The sequence below is a fragment of the Amphiprion ocellaris genome, chromosome 15, assembly GCF_022539595.1.
Source record: "Amphiprion ocellaris isolate individual 3 ecotype Okinawa chromosome 15, ASM2253959v1, whole genome shotgun sequence".
In the NCBI taxonomy this organism is placed as follows: domain Eukaryota; kingdom Metazoa; phylum Chordata; class Actinopteri; family Pomacentridae; genus Amphiprion; species Amphiprion ocellaris.
In genome coordinates this window covers 15,989,939-16,009,017 of record NC_072780.1, presented here as the reverse complement: position 1 = coordinate 16,009,017, position 19,079 = coordinate 15,989,939, and the positions used below count along the sequence as shown (strand labels likewise).

Below are 19,079 nucleotides of genomic sequence, written 5' to 3'. Positions count from 1 at the left end.
GCATGTATCTTAAAACCATTCTTAAGTATGGTATTTAGGTAAATATACACTACCAGTCAAAAGCTTGGACGCACCTTCTCATTCAATGCTTTTTATTTATTTGCACTATTTTCTACATTGTAGATTAATACTGAAGATTCACACTTTTTTTGCTTACAACATAACTACATATGCATTCTTTTATAGTTTTTATGTATTCAGTATTAATCTACAATGTACAAAATAATTGAATAGAAACCATTGAATGAGAATGTGTGTTCAAACTTTTGACTGGTAGTGTATTTGGCAACTTTTCACCGCTAATAAACACACATACATGAAAGTATGGCTACGTTATCCAGCATTATTTGGCTCTAAAGATACAGAAATATTTTAATACAATGTAGCGTTTCGTCGTCGCGCATGCGCAGTGTTCGTGGCACGCCCTGGCCCTGTGTCAACGTGACAACGTCCTAGCGGTAGGGACACCGAGGACAGGCCGAGACTAACCCTGGCGACGTTGTTTGGGTTTAACCTTGTAAACTTAACGCTCAGCTCTGTTTCAGACACGCTTTTACACCGGCCTGCTCAAGTATTTAGTAGGTTTTGATATTCAGGCTTCAACTGTCAGCATGTTTCCTTCGTCTAACAGGGTCAAACTCAACCGAGTCGCGTTAAAAGACGTAAACCTGGTGCCGCGACGGAGAACACTCCCCAAAACGGTGACCAGAGTCACAGCTGACTCCAAAAAGCACGACTCCACGTCTGAGCTTGTGTCAGAGAAAGATACTGCCTCGTTTCCTAGCAGCAGCAAACCGGGCCGTGTTTTTCTAACCCCCCGAATGGGCCTGGAAAGTGCGACAGGTGCGGCCAGTGACACCTGTGAGGCAGAGCCGGAGGAGAGCTACGCAGACACGCACGTAGTACAGAGAAGAAGTTATCTCCCGCCATGCAGAGGAGATGACATGGAGGTTAAACAGGACGAACCGACCACTAGAGGCAAGTATCACCAGAGCAAACCCAACACCAGGAGCCGACCGGAGCGGCTCAGAAAGCTCCGCAGTCTCAGGATGACGTGTGTCGTTTGCGCTGATTCAAACCGCGCTTTGCTCGAAGAAGTCTACCGCGGAGTTGCACAGTCCAAGGCTAGAAGAAAACATAAGCGTACACTAGGGCTTATTAATCGTACCACTGGTTTGACCCACGTCTCCCAAAGTGTCAGGGCCAGTTGTAGAGAGGGACAGAGCTCAGCCGACCCCGCTGCGTGTGATCCTGGACTAGTACGAACCGGACCAGCGTCAGTCCCCAGCAGGCTATCAAGTAAGATGGATTTGCAAGCGTTTTTCAAGTTTCTTTAGCGTCAGTATTTATATACCGCAGGTAGAATTGGACTCCAGAAAGCATTTTCAGTCAGCTATCTGTGAAATCTTTCAGCTAGCTGTTTGCTAACTTGCTGCTTTTTTGCAGTTTCTTGTCTGTAGCTAAGCTAATGGTGCGGCTAAACGTTTAGCCTGTGGTTCACTAAACTACCCAAAATGTTTTTGTTTTAGTCGTTATGGTGCAGGTGAGGTTTAAGCTTAAGGTCAAGGAGATGTTAAGTAGCAGCGAGCATGTCCAGATGTTATGAAATGTTTTTAGTTAGGCACTAACTAGCTGGCTACTAGTTAGCAGTCAGATAACCATTCAGGTCAACTCACACCAACTGCCATGTTTTGCACAATGTTTGCAGCGACCTCTGCTTTGATTTTGGGCGGCCACTGTGCCAAACTGTTGGCTTGATGTGGCTCAATCTGGCTGAGTGGGTTTGACTAACTGAATAAGGCGGATTTGTTGCCAAAATTTGCATATTCCCATTGGGGCTTCTCCATTCATCAGCGTTCATTTAAAGCGATGTTAAAAACTCAGTGTACTTGTTTAAGGTATGCATTGGTGGAACTCAGTTGGGGGACTGTCTTTATCCACAACATGAGATAAGGTCCCAGATGTCTCCAATTGAAAAGCTTAGTGAAGCGTCTCTGTACTCCTCTTTAATGGAAGTGGGAAAGTTAACCAGATGTACACTTGCCAAATCAAACAGTGGGTCCTCTGAAACTTTATCTCTTGTAAAACCAGACGACTTTTTAAAAACACCTCTAACAAAGCATAAATTTCACCTGTATGTGACTAGTCCATGCTTGTTTTCAAGTGTGAAATGGCCTCAGTGCTGCCCTTTGTGGCTGCTTAGAGAATAAAAAAAACTGACAGCGTAGAGCCCATTTTGACTTAGAAGACACTGCTATGGAGAACCTGTCTGGACAAGGGACACAACTGTTAATTTTTCAAGGGAGATGAAAAGAATGAATGCTCACTGGTTGCTTTGGCAAATGCATGTCTGGTTAACAGTGTTTCCTCTAGGATTTTTTTCAGCAGCGGTCGCATTTTACTTTTACAGCCTATTTATTGAATGGCCTGTTGAAAATAGCTTTTTAAAGGCTGAATGTAAAAATAAAAAAATGAATAAAACACTAAAATTAAAACTATAAACAATAAACGATTTCCTGATGGGACTGTAGAATCAGTGGCAAACTTTGCACCAGGCTCAGAACAATTAATTTTTTTTTATAGAAGCGCTCTAAGGCTCTGTTGTACAGAAATTCACAGCCTGATAGCCCGAGCTTCCCTTTAGATTTTTCTCCTCTACTCTCATCACTTTGCTCTCCTGCTCCTTCACTCGGCTCTCCCCATGCTGTACTCTGCTCTCCTTCACTTTGTTCCATTGCTCCTCCCTGTCTAATGTTACTTGTCTTGTATGATTACATTAAACATTACCGTTAGATAATTTACACTTACATCTGATTACAAGTGTGAACACAATTTTTTACCTATCCATCATCATTTACGAGTGAGTAAAAGGCCAATGATGCCTGAATAGCATCATCTTCATCAGGTGTCTTTCTCAGAGAAATATTTGAACAAGCTCACCTGAAAATGCAGTCACCAGTTACATCACGGCTTGTAGATATTAGTTTAATGCTATTAATTAGTTTACTCATGTTAGCGACACTGAGTTGGCACTGGGCCCAATTAACTGAAGCTACCGATATGTTACGCGACGGTAGCTGGCCATCAATATTTTGCGAATGTCTGTTTAACTTGTAAAATATATTATGAGTTATCTTAAGCTAATAGGTCTACCTTTTCTCCGGTAAGTCGCTGCCCTGTTTTCCAAGACGACACTCCTCTGACTCTGACCTGGTGTCTGGGTGCTTTACGTGACGTCACTTACAAGGCCGTGCTCTCGCAAGTAATTAACATCGTATTAACCTGACGTATCAGAGTAGATACTGAGCAAGATAGTTTTCTGTAGTTTACCTTATTACTCGCGAGTATCCGACACAGTGCAGGACTCGCTGTGAAGGTGGAAACATGCGGCAGTGGTGTATTTGCGACAATTAAAAAAAAAATAGAAATTTGAAGGAGCGGGGGCTAGGAATTGCTAAGCTTCATGTGCAAGACAGTGGGTTAGTTTGTTCCAATAGGTACTGATACTGGTGGAAATCCAAACTGGTGAATATTTCCGTTTTGCACCATTTGACAACCTTTTGTTTCCATTTGCAGACTCCAATAGAGATTCAGACCCAGAAGTGTATTTGAAAAGATCTGTTGGAGTCTCCCATAGTGATCTCTGTGGGGACTTCAACAGCATTTTTCCTCGTTTGAAGACAGCGGATAAGCAAAGGCTGAAAAGCTCTAACTCTGGATCAGACCCATCTGCAGCTGAGTTTAGCATTAAGAAAGAAAAAACAGCCACCAAGGCCTCTAAGAACGTTATTGTATGGATAAACCAGTATCCAAAAGTGACTCTTTGTGACATAGCCAAAAAATGTGATGTTGGCTACTATGACTGTGGCTATATGTTACCAGATTTTCTCAAGACCAACGTTGTGCATTGCTTCAAACAAGACATGAGAGATGGTTTTCGGTGTGGACTGGGTTGCTTAGGAGATGGCAAATACAAAAGTGGAGAAAGTTCTCTAGTTGAAAATAGTGTGTGTTGTCCACACTGTGAAAAGAGCATCTGTCAGTGTCAAAGTCTGACTGAACACCGGAAACACTCGGACGACGGTACAGATGCACAGACATTATCCAGTCATATTGCATGTCACTTCCATGAGAGTTTGACAAGGGAAGACTGTGCAACTCGTTCTGCTTCTGTCTTAGTAGGTAAACAGACAAACGAGGGGGTGTGCAGGACTATCATGTGGGACAGAGGTGCTGAGGAGGACCGTGGGTCCAGGTGTGACCTGAGAGGAGCACAGATAGTCAGAGACAAAAGAAGAAAGCTTGGAAACAGTGTTGGCTGTAGCAGCACCTTTGGCTCCGATAACTCTATGACCAAGAAACCTTGTGGCCAGAGAGGCACTAACAGAAAAAACGATGGACCACAGGTGGCATCAGAACTGTTCTGTCATGAGAATGAGGCGGACACGGACGAACCAGAGTCATTCACTTGCCAGAGAGTGAGACCCTATGTCAAGAAAATACATTTTTCATGTGCACGCACATACATGTCGTGGCCCTTCTCAAACAGTGGCCTGACTCTTACAACACATACTGCCACCATAGCCTGTTCAACACAGTCTATTGATCCATCAGCAAGAGAGAACAGTGACTCTGTAACAGTGAATCAAAATCAGCCGGGTTCATCCAGCAACCAAGTCCAGGACATGCTCTCAAATGCACCCACAGAGAAGCAAGAGGAGGACAGAGCAAGCATTTTAGCAGAGGGAAATTTGAAAAGATACGTTAATATGTCTTCATACTCAGACAGAAAACACACCAAGATTTCACAGCATTTAGTGCAGGCTGAAGAATCACCAGCCAGTCTTCACTCAGATACAACTTCATTTTCCACCCCACGACAGCATGGAAGAAAGCCCGGCACTGTCTCAGAGCCATCTTTGCTACTTAATGGACCAGAAATCGACGGCCCCATGTCTTCCCCTTCCCCCTCCACATTTGGCCTGAGTGACTGGGAATCTGCCACTACTCTGTCTCCCATGTCATCTCCATTCACACCGGGTGGTTCAAGAAACCTCTCAGCCACACCATCCTCCCTCCACCCTTCATCCTTTCTTCTTAAGAAAGTCAAAGATGTTGATTTGGAAGCTGTAGAAAAAGCACTGTTGCACTGTGAAAAAACCCAAATGGCTTCATGTATTTCTATATCCTCTGCTCCTGCACTCAACTCTGACTCCTGTCATTCCTGTGAATCCTCCCTCCTCCTCCCTCAAGACGATGACAAGAGTGATGAAGAACTTCTCGAAGGCAGGAGCCCACCAATATTGGAGCCATATTATCATACAAGCCCCTATAAGCAGGATCTTGTACTTGGTTGTGCTAAAGAGAGTTCACAATTGCCTGACAATCTTAAGGAATATTGTGCTGAGTTTGACTCAAATGAGTTTATGCTTCCACCAGTGCTGTCTCCTATCACTTCACCACAAGGGTCCTTCTGGAGGAGAAGCTTCTCGCAACAAAGCTCAGTCTGTTCGGATGCAGAAAAGGAGGACATGCCACAAATTGTTAATGGAAATATTGAAAGCTCCAAGGATTATCTTGAACACAGTACTGAAGGATTGGAAGGAGTCACAGCAAGCTTCAAAACTCTTACTGACAGTACTCCAAGGGAATCTCAGTCTTCTCCCTGCAGTAACGACAGTGTGGATGATAGCAGTGAAAATGGGGTTGATGGCAATGAAGATGTGTTTGACAATAAAGAAGAGGAAAGCCAAGATGAAACTGATTACGAAGATAATGAGGAACTGGGTAACAGAAGTTCTGAACAAGTTGCCATAGATCCTCAAGAAAAGGCAGCCCTCCGCTTAGGTTTTCTGCCAGACCCCTGCTCTTCTCCCAGCAGCGAAGAGGTTAACAGTGCAGGTTTCAGTAATGAGGGACGGCAGCATCCAGGGAGCGAAAATGGATCAAGTTCCTCTGAAATAGCAGCCAGTGAAAGGGAAAAAACTAAAGCAGAGGCAGCTGGTGATTGTCAGCCCAGCATTTTGGATGAGTTCACAGCTTATGAACAGGATATCCTGCTTGTCGATGTGATCCAGGATGACCCAGCGCTGTTTGACAACCTGCCCAAGCAAAGTTTACTGAAACTGGGTCCTAGCAGAGTTACTGAAGCCCCTAAAAGAACACCTCCTGCAGTGGTTAAAATCCTGTCGTCAAGGATGGGTGGAGCATCACCAGAGTTAAAACAAAGGTCACGTTTCATATTTGATATCACCTCCTTACAGTCATATTTGAGCTGTGTTGCCCTTTATAAATAAAAGTACAATGTTATTGTATTTCAGATTGGCACCAGTTATTGGAGATTTTCACTGCAACAGTCCTGATATCAAAGGTATGACCCATGCACAGGGGCTTGCTTGGAACAAATTACTTCAAATTTTGCTTTCAGACTGAGGTCATCACTTTCACAGCTGATGTGCAAGTGCTTCCTTGTTTGCTTGTGTAACAATCCGATGTGTCCCACTGAGTAATGATGTACATCTACCCTGGAATTTGCCTTATTGTAGTGTATTTTCTCCTGTGATGTTATTTTTGTGTGTGTGTATGTGTTTTTTTTTTTTTTTTTACAGAGGAGCATGTCAGCAGGCCATGGAGACCCCAGTGCAGCACCAACCCTACAGAAACCCAAAATAACACATGTCCTGCCACATACAAGCAAACCAAAAATGTGGTAATGTAATGGGTCTACAGTAACTTTGCATTGTGTCATGCAGCGGACAAGGACCTTGTTTCCTAGGAAGTTTTTCAGCACTTCACTGGAAGGCACCAGACAGTGTAATTTCACTGCAGTTTCAAAGAAACAAAGCATTAACAGGGTTCCTCCTGCATAAATACTCTCTGTGCCTTTCCAACTGAAAGTCAGGTCTGAAAAGACAAGAAAAGTGTGTTGTCCACCACCAAATAACAGAAAGATAACAAAATAATCATAACATGTGGAACAAGAGATACTAACATGCACATTTCTAAATAGAAGTGTGCTTAATACATGAAGGATTCAGGGTTCATCACGTAAAGCTGCATAAAATTTAGAGTTCATGTACAAAGTAAGATAATAGTGTTTAGTGCATAATATTGGTCAAACAGCTACAGTTATAGTGTTACAAGAAGTGCAGTGTATATTATTGAATCTGCTTTGTGTTTTTCACCAGGGTCAGTCTGATGCCAACAGCAATTATGTAAATGGTGGCCTGGAAAGGTACATGTTTGCACATTTCACATGATGAAATATTTCTCATGGCCTGTCAGTCTGTCAGCGTTAAGGTAATCATACTGTTTATATTCTCTAACAGGAGCCAACCCATCCAGACAGTGAGCTCCTCTCACACTCTCCAGCTCATCCCCCCACTTATGAGCATAGGAACTGGTGAGAGGGAAATTAAGTTTTAATTGTTGTCACTTGTATCTTGTTTTCACTGATAAGTCTTCATTTTCTGATTTAATTGCCAGTGTGAATGTTCAGTCCAGTGTTCCTTCAGTAGAATAAGACCTGAACTGATTTGACTGCTCCTCTGCTCCCTGCATAGGGTCATGGATGACACCTTCAACAAACATCACAGATTTTATTCGCAAGAAATCAAATTCAGTAAGTATTCCATTCCATGCAGAACGGTCACCTTCCTCCCTCAGAACAAATGCTTCTCTTATGCTTGTTTATTGGCTTTTGCATGGATTCTAGTTCTTTCAAAGAATCTGATTGAAAAGAATCAGGGCTAGGCAGACTATATTAAAAAAAAAACGTGTTATTTAATGGTGTGGATGAATTATTATTGAAAAGACTGAGTGCCAGGTCTAATATGGACATGCATAGAACACCACAGTATGCCTAATATATTTTAATACCAGGTATCATTCTGTTCTGTTGGATATGAAATTACAACAGGACAATATCAGCTCTGGGTCAGCTCTGTCGCTGAGTATTTAGTAGTGACTATAGGTTACTTTGATTCATAAACTTTCATACCTCTTTTGTTGCCTATATCACAGACATGGTAATTTTGCCATCGGTGCATCTGTATAATGCAGCAAATCCTCTCTAAACCCTCAGTACTGCAGACACTACTTCAGTGAATCGCTGTCCTGTGGGTTCAAGTTGTGTCGCTTCCAACATCTGCCTGTGGAGGGGGATGAGAAGGTAGGCCCCCAGAGGAAATTATTCATACTTCACTTGCAAACCACCAACCAAACTATGGAGACACTGTTTTGCTGTAGAGGTCTAATAACTACCTGACAAATTTTTGATTATACCTGTAAATTTTAGTCCTTTACCATAGAATTATGAGTGTCATACAGCTTGTGCTTGAATCAGGAGACTGGATTAATGCTGAAGCTTTCAGATGGTTGTTGATCACAGAGGCAACATCACCCTCTGCTGTGCTGTAGCTGTAATTGCACACTTCCACACCACTGATCGTTGCTATTCTTTTTTGTCTCTGGTAGTTCTGTGTTGATACTGTGGCAAGGTTTGTGAAAAATCCAGTGTGTCTCCATAAAGCAGGTAAGTCTTCTTTTTTTCAGGTATGTCTTCTTCACATCTATTAAACTGTCAGCATTTTCCATCCTAAAGTTTTTGTGGGTCAGTTAATGCAGTGTAAGGTTGAGTGTTAGTGTTCCACCTCAATGCTGTAAGTCAGGTTCTAAAACAAGGTAACTCTGTATGACTGTCCTTACTTTTTAGCCCTTGAGCTGATTGTCTTTCTCTGTAATTCTACCTTTGCCACATCAGTGGTTTGCATTGCTACTCTGCCTCTCTGCGTTTGTGTACAGGAGCTGTGTTTACAGGATACTACCAGAACAACCCACCAGGAGTGTATTTCTCCATGCCGGTGTTTCTAACCCTTCTTTGGGCTCTGCTCAAAGCTTGCATGGTTTCTGATGTCTTCTCAGTCCTCAGAGTCAGCCTGGCTCACAACATAGTGGTCAGTGTGGCTATCAGCTATCTGGTAACCCTGTGAATGTCAGACAGTTCCTGGGTGTTCTTTGTTTAGTTTTTTTTGCTACTGTCCCATTTTTACTCACCATTTTACACTACAATATAAAGTCTTGCACCTCCATGGAATGAACATAGCCATAGCTGGAAAGACAGAAGTCTAACATTTATTTTGTGCAGTACAACAAAGTTTTCATCCTATATTTCCAAAAAAGAAACTAAAGTTTCTTTGATGGTTTATTTTACAGATTTTGAAAAAAAAAAAACCCCCAAAAAAACAATCAAGCTGTACTGCGTTTTTCCAAGTGCCCATATTTGTTACCAGAATTTTTTAGAAAGTGCTTATACATTACTGTCAATGTTTTACTATTTAGAATTTTATTTGGTTTATATACTGGTATCTAGGGCTGGACCTGAATATCTGAATATTCGGTCGTTAAGGTGGTATCCAAATATGAATTTTGAGATCCAAATATTCGGATTCCCCATTGAACGATGTTGCGCAGTCCGAATATGACAATGTCGGACGAACCGAATATTCGGATATTCGTCAGTAATTGGGGCCGAATTTGGCTGCAAGACTGAAATATGCATCAGTCTCATATAATGTTGACACCCCTTTTGTGGAGTTAAACAATGAGAAAAAATGCAGACAAACGACAAAAGGAAAAAATAAAATTGGGGCTGAATATCCGGAGCACAGAAATTACTATTCGGGCCAGCCCTGCTGGTGTCCTATCTGTTATTTGTAAATACAGCCTGCATTTTAGCTGTCAAGTACTTGATTTTTTTTATCTTGTGACTGGTGATTCTGCCTGAGTCACTAATGACTACATGGTTGTACCAAGAACCCCAGAGTCTTTTTTTTTTTTTGTAAATTCCTAAACCTGTTTAGTCCAAACAGTTTCTTTTTGGTGAATATTTAAATGCGTAATTTAAGTTCAGCACTTGACTAGTCAGAGTACTGCCGGAAAGTTGAAAATACAGTTCTTTCTGTTTTCACAGTTTCTGTCTCTGATAAATGGTGTAATTTGGGCTTTTGCGATTGAAAACGTGCCTTTCAAGCCTGACAGCAGGTTTTGTTTCAGATGGTTAGTAATAATAGAATGCTGCAGCACACTTTGTACTCACGTGGACGATGGAGCATGTTCTATGGGACGTGATGACTGCAGTGGTAAATTTCATTTCACTGGTCACCTTTTGTGGATTTATAAAAAGTTGTTGAACTTGTTATTCTTTCTAGCCCGACTATGAGTTCCTGCTGGCCCTTTTTAACTTAGTAAGAGAACGGGGTCTCATGGGTTCTGTACCTGAGCTCATGCAGCTCACATTCAAGGTATCTCAGTTCCTACACATTTAACTTACTATAATTCAATGAGATCTGCTTTATTTAGGTGTTTGTAGAAAATATATTGCGCGTGTGTGTTGACAGATGGCCAGCACTGGTCTCGAGCTGAGTCTAGATTGTCTGGACTGTATAAAAAACGCCCCTGTGCTCCAGCAGTCACTTCATCCAGACTCACCTGTTTCAGCTTCTGGCAACCACAAGTAAGTGGTACCCTGGTTGTATCACAAACAGTCTTTGTTGTGTCACTCTTATTTATTCGTCTAATTTCTAAATTGTTTATTTAATGTAATACAAGCAACTGATTAACTCCATCTTTATTCTAAAAGGTTATCCAACAGTGCCCCCCTTCTGGAGTCCCTGAATTTAGCCCACGCCATTGTGGAAATAGAAGTTAGTTCTTTCTTTCTTTGTCCAGTTTATCCATATTAGTGGAATGGTTTTGTATTCACATGTGTATTTATATATATTCTGTCTGTCAGCTTTGTGCCAAGCAAGAAGACTGGAAGCGGATGGGCGAGGCTTTCAGGTACATCTGCCAGTCCAGCCAACACTCAAGCCAACTGGAGCGGATCAGTGGTCGCATTGCCATCGCACTCCTGTCTGAGAGCAAAGACAAGCTGTCACTGCCCTTTGCTACCTTTGCTGAGACCGGTAAAACCTTTGACTAGAGATAAAATGTTATTTGTGTTGTAAAAGTGGTTCTGTGTACTACTGCTGATTTCACATTAAAGAGTACAATAATTAGTGAAAATGTGATTATTCTGTTCTTATAGTGTGTCAGAATGAAACTGAGGGCGTCCTGCTAAAGACGTTTGTAGGCAGAATTGGAGTCTCTCTGATGTTAAGATATCACAAAACACAGCAGTGGGCCAAGGTACTTGCACTCATTTGCTTATCTCCTGCTTATATAGAGAAGTGAGTACAGTCCTGTGTATTATTGCTTCAATGTCAGATGATTCAAAACCATATCATCTCTCTATAATTTAGATACAGATGGAACAGTGCAGATGCACCACAGTAGGAACTCAATGCAACAGAAGTCAGTACACCTATCATTCATGAGATTGAAGTCTTTTGTTTTTTCAGTACTTTATAGTGTATTTTTATTCAGACTCAATCCTGGGAGGATACCAAATTTCTAAAGAGATGTTTTGCCACTCTTCAGACTTATTTTTCTGGGTACAAGTCAGACGACAGGTCATATTTTTCACTTTTTTAAAAAATCTTTCAGAAACTCGGATTTCAGCATTTCAGTTGACTGAGTGTTCTTGTCAACCAGTATTTTGGTACATCTACAGGCATTCATGGTTTCATCTATAAATGGCATCTCCCCAGCTCCTTTTACGTTTGTGCAGCCTCATATCATTGCACTCCCACCTTTGTTCTTCACTGTCAGTATGATTCATTCACTGTCAGTTATGACCAGGTTCATGCCAAACATGCTGGACCCCTTCTGAGAGGAATACAGGATTTTTCTTTTACTGTTCTTTCCCACAATTTAATCTTGCAGTTTTGTGCAAGTGAACAAGCAAGGTTTTCTTCTTAGACAGCGTCCATAGAGTTGTGGAGTATCACCCACTGTCTTCACTGTCAGAAACTGATTTCCATTTCACAACTAGATTCTGCTGTGTCACTTTAGGAATATAACCACTGCGGCTCTGATTAGTGGTGCTATGGCTCATTCTAAACCTCCTGATTACTGCTGTGACTTTGTCCACTGACATTTAATTGATCACAGATCTAGATTTATACTCTTCCACCTTTGGAAAGTCTCACAATCAGATTTTTTCAAATCCTCTGGGAATCTTTTTTTTTTTTTTTTCCAGGTAGCGCAATCATGTAAACATGCAGATAGACAAAACCCATAGGTCCAAATCTGAGAATGCTTTGGTGTACACAGATAATTTCATAACCATAACCAGAATTTCCTAATCGTGATGTTGGGTTTTCTAACTTGTGTGTCAATGATTACAGGTGTATTCACTTTAGATGCATTTTCTACTATGGAGCCTGTATTTTTAATGTAGTCTTTGTAAAGTATTTGATATTGATTGTTCATGAGAGAAAATACTCAACTTAGGAACAAAATTATGCAAATATTGAGAGACAGTTTAATTTTGAATCATCTGATATTTAGGTGTCATTGTACAGTGTTGTACTTACTTGTATATTGTACATCTCATCAAAGTAATCTTAGCAACCAGATATTGCTCTGTATTGTGTGCATCTACAAATGTAGGGTCGTAAGGTGGTGGAAATGCTGTCCATGTCAAAAGTCGACTATGCTACGCTGAAGGGTTTGTTTGGGAATGAGGATGGAACATCACGCTGCTGCCTGCTCACTGTGGCTACAGAGCTCTTCCTCCTGACTGGCAGTGTGGAGGGAGCTCTACACACACTTCGAGGTGACAACTCTGACACTCATGTCTTTATGCATCAAAATGCAAGTCTGTTTTGATATGATTATTTTGACAATGCACTAGACTACCAAAAAATGAAAAGCTATTACATCAGCTTAACATTGTACAGAAAATGTTTTGTTTTTACATGCATTGTTGGCCACAAGCCTAAAATGACTGTCAATGTAAACCACAGAAACTAAACTGGATGCAGTATTTAATGTAAGCAAACACCAGGTTCTCTACGCTTTCTCCTGTGATGCATAACAATTTTTATTTTTCCCTCAGTGGGATACTTGATAGAGGCAGAAGGCTTTTTTTGAAAAAATCCTGTTGGCAGTAAAGCTCTAATCTGTTCCAGACAAAATAAAAACTGACCAAAATTTGAACATTGATATGGAGATTGATGCTGTTGTAGATTCATCTGTTAGTAACATTGCAATATAAAAGTCTGACGAGACTAAACACTGTTCAACAACCTGGAACAATATGCATTTGACAGCCTTTTGTAGCCTTTGTTTCTGAACTTCTTGTGGATACTGCTGTAGAACTGGGACTGCCACGTTTGATTTTGCATCTGTTACTTCAGAAAACAACTGGTTCCTGAGTTCATGCTCTTGGCCGTGCGTGCCTGCTGACCTGGAAGGTAGGACTCGTGTGTTGATACGTTTGGCTGAGAAAACCTCTCACAGAGACACACTGGAGGTGCTCTGCAATCTCCCTGGAATTAAAGAGTCAAATGGTGAGCGAAAACAAAAAAAAAATTTCATTCCCAGTAATTTTTTTTTTTTTTTGCCTTTCGGCCTTATTGACAGGATAGGAGAGAGAGGAAGCCAGGAAAGTGGGGAAAAGAATTGGGGAATCTGATAACTTTCAACACATGATATTCAGTGATATGTGTATTAGCAGTGTCAAGACCCTAATTAACTAGATTTTTTTTTGTTAGTGCTTTTAGCTCATAGGTAATATGAAAACAAGGCATTTTTCATATACCTACAGTTGTGAACAAAAATTTAGACTTGTAAAGACCACGTATATCATAGTAGTCTTGAGTTGCCAATGACTCCTACAATTTTTCATTTTCTGTGATGGAAGTGATTGAAACACATTCATCTTTGTCACAAAAATAATCATGCATTTAATGTAGGTCTTCTGGAAATATGACAAACTACATACAGCAGCTTGAATTAGCAGTTACAGTGATGTAGAAAGTTGAGGGTGATCAAATTTTTTAGTGGCATGTTTTCTTGCTTTCTTGTAAGTGATTAGATTGACTAAAGCTGCTGGCCCATTTTATACACACAAACTAAGCCACAAATATGACAATGGAAAAGTCTAGGGAGCTCAGTAAAAAGCAAATCAGTGACTTGAACAAGCCAGGAAAGTCGCTGGGAGCCATTTCAAAGATGCTTTGGATTTCAAAATCAACTGTGCAAACAATTGTTTGTAATTAAAAGTGAATGGTACAGTTGTATCACTACCCCAATCAGAAAGAAAACACAAGGTATCGCCTGCTGGTGAGAAACAGATGATCAGGATGGTCAACCAAGAATCACCAAAAAGTAGGACTGCAATGAAATAGAAGCTGCTGGAATACAGATGCCAGTGTCCACCTTCAAGTGTGTTTTGCATCACCATGAGCTGAGAGGCTGCTGTGCAAGAAAAAAAGCCTTTTCTGTAGAAACGGCGCCTTAAGGCTCAACTGAAGTTTGCTGCTAATCATATGGACCAAGAAAAAAGGCCTTCTGAAGGAAAGTTCTGAAGTCAAATTAAATAAAAATTTAGCAATTTGGCCAAAATGACCAAAAATGTATTTGGAGGAAAGAAGGTCAGGCCTTGAACTCAAAGAACACCAAACCTAGTGTCAAGCATGGTGGTGGTAGTATTATGCTCTGCAGCTATTTTGGTGACAGTAGAACTGGTGTTTTACACCAAGTAAATAGAGTAATGAAGGAGCAACAGCCAGAAGGTTGGGTCTTGGAATTTGCTGTTTCAACAAGACAAAATCACACATCAAATGTGGTAAAGAAATGGCTAAATCAGGCTAGAATTAAGGTTTCAGACTGGCCTCCCCAAAGTCCTGACTTAAACCCCATCAAGAACCTGTAGCCTGTGATGAAGAAACAAGTTGGTGTCTGAAATCCAACTGATTAAGTTCAACTGCACCAGTTCTGTCAAGAGTGGTCAAAGATACAACCAGAAGCTTGTGGATGGCTACAAAAACCACCTAATTAAGGTGAAATTTTTTGGACTTCCAGCCAAATATTAGAATTGCTGTATGTATATTTTGACCTAGCAGATTTGGTCGTATTTCCAGAAGATCTGTAGTATGATTTATACTTTCTGTGTTTCTCACAGTGTTTCAATCATTAATCCTAGAAAGTGAAGAGTCGTAGGACTCATTGGAAGCTGAAGACTGCTATGAGATACACGGTCTTTACAAGTTTATGTAAACTTTTATTCATGACCGTATAGCTTACTGGTGTACGATCTCTCTTTATGCTCTAAATGTTTCACTATAATGTTTTTATTGGCTCACATTTAATCAAAATCAACTGCCACATCAGGCAGCTGACTGGAATGAGATGTTCTCTGAATTGGACAAAAATGAGTATTTGATTAGAATTGCTGACTTTAGCTTGCATGTATATATTATAAGTATGTGGTGATGGCTTGAAAGTAGTTGAGGTGCTAGCAGTGTGTGTTATAGTGAGGAACTTCAGTACAATTAATGTAATGTTCTTTTTCCCCTCCAGACTTGATAGATATCTCCAGGTACAGTCCTTTGTTTAACTCTCACCTGCAAGTGTGTGTGGACAGACAGATACTTCCTGTAGCTTCAGACACGGTGGACTTCATGCTCTCTAAAAACCTGGCTGTCAACCACACCGTGCTGCAGACACTTTTACACAAACTGGGCAAACAAAACCTCTGGCTCCGAGCACGAGAAGTCTTCAGACGTAAGTGTCACCATCTGATTATTTAATGCTCTGCTTATGAAAGCGTCTGCACATTAGTTTGCAGTGCGGACTCTGAAGCAACTGATCAGTCTCAACCAAAGTTTATAGAGGAATGTGATCGTTTGATTTTAACCCTCTGAACCTCATGCAATTTTAGGGTGTTTTGTTTTTTCCTCTTTTTATTAGGGTCCGATTTTTTTTGAGGCCCATGACGAGTGTGATATTTGGCAGAAAAAAATACAGACTACCGATTAATCACCAGATTAATTTAAAAAAATATATATATATAATAAACAAAATAACTTCTTTTTTGGTCGCTTAACGCTTACAACAAAGATATGAATTACAGGCAGAACATTTTACTGTTTTACAATACTGTGTCCTTTAGTATTTGTTTAACTTTACAACAGAGACGAATTTTCAAATACAAAAACGTGCCACAAAGCATTAAACCTCTGGGAGATTATATAACCTTAAAAAAAGCCAATCTAGAAATGAGTTAAGAAATACATCTTGTCTTGTACTTGTTGCTGCAAATCATAGGTAGGTTATATATACATGCTGTATATAAGCAATATAATGTGTGACGTTACTGGTAAAGCATTATTTATGCAGCCCTCTGATGCCCTTTAACATGAAATAGAATAGAATAGAATATGCTTTGTTGTCATTATACAATGTGTAACGAGATTGCAGACATAGAGTGCACAAACAAAGGAGAATAAAAAGCAAAAAGGAGCTCTGAAAGGGGGGCTGTGAGCCGCTGCATCCGAGCGTGCCGTCATCTTGGACTAAGGGACTAAATCATGGCAAAGAAATTATTTTCGTCAGGACGCATGGCAAAGAGAGTTCAACTGAAACAGGAGACATGCGCGACTCTGACACTTAACAGCATTTACTGTTTATGAGAAATTAAGAATATATCGGTGTTTAATTGGCAAAACTCCGACCGATGACTGTTGCTTTGAGAAGGGCTATACTCAACCGATTTAATCGGCCGGCTGATAAATCGGTTGGGCCCTACTTTTTATTTTTCACTGCAATGTAAAGCCCTGCACCTCTGTGGAAACAGCATGACCATGGCTAAAAGTAGCGAGGACTCAAATATGTGTTGTGCAATTTAACTGATATAATATCATGAAATATACAAATGAAAGTTGAATTTATTTGATATTTGATTTTACAAGAATTGAAAAAACTTGGCATCAGTATGTACTCACAGGTGTTAGCAACAATAGCAAAAACAATAGTGACTCTGCATATTGCTGATTGTATACCACTTTTAAATTTGCTTCCGTATTTTGCCTCCCATTTACTCTGTGTAAACACAGCCTGCAGTTCAGCCTCAACATCCCTCTGTTCTTCAGTCTGTCATGGTTTCTCAGTTTAAATTTTCAGATAAAAAAAAAAATCTAAAGTCACAGACAGTTCAGAGGGTTAAAAGAGTCAAAGTAGAACAGACAAATCAAACTTTTATTTGAACATTATAATGTGTATGATTTGTGTAATCACTAGACTCTTTGAGCGTGGGGTACTACCCTGGGGTATCTGCTCCCCCTGGTTTGCTGTCACTTATCGTCCCCTCTGGGCTGGGAGAGGTGGAGCTGGCTCTCACCTTTGAGATGTTCATCACTGTAAATGCAAACGTCATTCTCAAACTTCCAGAAAACACTGCTTCTTCTCTCAGCATCACTCTCAAGAGGTAAATATTGTGTTTGTGTGTGAAAACCTGGGCTGCATTATGTGGTCTGTATGTACATGATGGTCTTGCTTCCTTCTTTTCCAGGACTCAAAGCTGTGAGAGCGAGTACCTCTCTGCTGGCAGCTGCCTCCTCTCTGCAGCTTGTATCCCTCAGCCCAAACTAATTGTCCATTACATAGCAGTTAATTCCTCACAAGAGCAAGTGTTCACAATTGACATTTCCTCTGCTCGGCGCTGGCTCCGCCACAATCATCTGTGGGCCAACGAAGTATGGACGAACGTTTGTGTCCCTGATGCCCCTTCTACTACTTAACTTTTTGCTTTGCTTATGTTCAGCGTCAGCTCAGTATCACTTGACTTAGATAAAACAACCAATGAAATATTGAACGCAAATGCATTTCTGTTGGCTCGTGTGAATTTAGCCTTTGACTAAGAAGCAGAAAATACGAACCGAAGACTGACACCATAACTTTACACTTTGTTTTATGTTCAAATATGTTTTAAGATATGTCAAGAGGTTATTTCTTCAATCTAGTTTGTCATTGTTTGTGTGATTTCTCTATTTGAAACCAGAAGTCTTTTTGGATAAAAATCCTGCATCATTTTGTGGGGTTGTTTACAAGATCGTGTTTACATAATTGTAAATAAAATGAGTGTAAATAGGTATATATTTAGTGTTTGGTCAGCTAAGTGTTGGTCTTTGACAGTAATATGTTACTGTATCATATTAATTATTTTCAAAATCTTAATTGTTGCCAGTTAAAGAGCTGTGATTTCCATTTTCTTTGTATAAAGTTTTTATATATATAAAGAAAAAACTGTTCTGCACCAAAAATCTAAAACTCTGGCTCTGTTGTTGTTTTCCCACAGGAGGAAAACAGTCTGTTAACATGAATGAAAAAGTCATACCTATCTGTCTAGCACCCTAAAATGATTATTTCTCTAATGGAAATGTATTTTACTTACTTTCTTTGCGAGGTATGCTCCTTCATCTTACTTCATCCCAAGCAGGTTTCAGAACAAAACATTCACTAGATTGGCAACAATGAATCGATTAGTTGTCAACTTTTAAAGAAGTCACTGGCTGTATTACAAATCAGTTAATTAGTAATTTAAGTAAAAATAATCTGAATTCTAAGTTTGCAGCCTTACAAGTATGAATAGTAACACCTGTGTGTTTGAAAAGCAAGTTATCCTTAAAACAATCACCAAAATGACACAATTTATACCAGCCAAAAACTCTAACAACAATCAAATGTTCAACTTTTCAGAAGTCCTAGAACTAGTCATCTGTGACAAGTCATTTAATTAAAAAAAAATTAACCAAATCTTGAGTTTAAAATTATGATTTTTAATCAAAATCACTTTATTCCGTATCATGTTTTCATCCAAAAATAAACCATATAGACAGGTTTGTATATACCTCCATTCACAGCACCTACCCTCTTGTGTGTGTGTGTGGTGTTTAAAAATAGAAATCATTGCATGAACCCTGTTGTAGCAATCAGTTTCATAATTGTTCTCGAGAAGAAATCAATTATCTGTGACTGGAACAGGTCTCAGAGGCTTAATTAGAAGGGGTGAGGCATTTAGCTCAATGTCTCAAGAAAAAGCATGACAATGACTGACCAGCGGCTTCTGTAATGAACTAATGATGCTTGCTAGTTAAATACCAACAATTTGTTTTGAAGCACATGTGGCACAA

The 19,079-nt window shown here is 40.2% G+C and overlaps 1 protein-coding gene across 1 annotated transcript; it reads left to right on the top strand.

Annotated features, from left to right (window-relative positions):
- Positions 1–611: 611 nt before the first annotated feature.
- topaz1 (testis and ovary specific TOPAZ 1) lies at positions 612–18,194 on the top strand. The gene is made up of 20 exons (XM_023260945.3): positions 612–1,299; positions 3,577–6,229; positions 6,321–6,370; positions 6,609–6,709; positions 7,188–7,234; positions 7,329–7,402; positions 7,563–7,621; positions 8,084–8,170; positions 8,476–8,533; positions 8,803–8,954; positions 10,209–10,301; positions 10,398–10,513; positions 10,640–10,703; positions 10,793–10,964; positions 11,087–11,187; positions 12,553–12,718; positions 13,302–13,454; positions 15,469–15,672; positions 17,188–17,374; positions 17,459–18,194. The coding sequence occupies exons 1-20, from the start codon at positions 612–614 to the stop codon at positions 17,685–17,687; spliced, it is 5,454 nt and encodes a 1,817-aa protein (XP_023116713.2). The 3' UTR covers positions 17,688–18,194.
- The last annotated feature ends 885 nt before the right edge of the window (positions 18,195–19,079 follow it).

Bases quoted from the DNA above. Each gene is read 5' to 3' on its own strand.
- topaz1 (XM_023260945.3), top strand. From the start codon at position 612: ATGTTTCCTTCGTCTAACAGGGTCAAACTCAACCGAGTCGCGTTAAAA. The intron at 7,235-7,328 runs GTACATGTTTGC...ATTCTCTAACAG, and splicing joins GTAAATGGTGGCCTGGAAAG to GAGCCAACCCATCCAGACAG. The intron at 13,455-15,468 runs GTGAGCGAAAAC...TTTCCCCTCCAG, and splicing joins TGGAATTAAAGAGTCAAATG to ACTTGATAGATATCTCCAGG.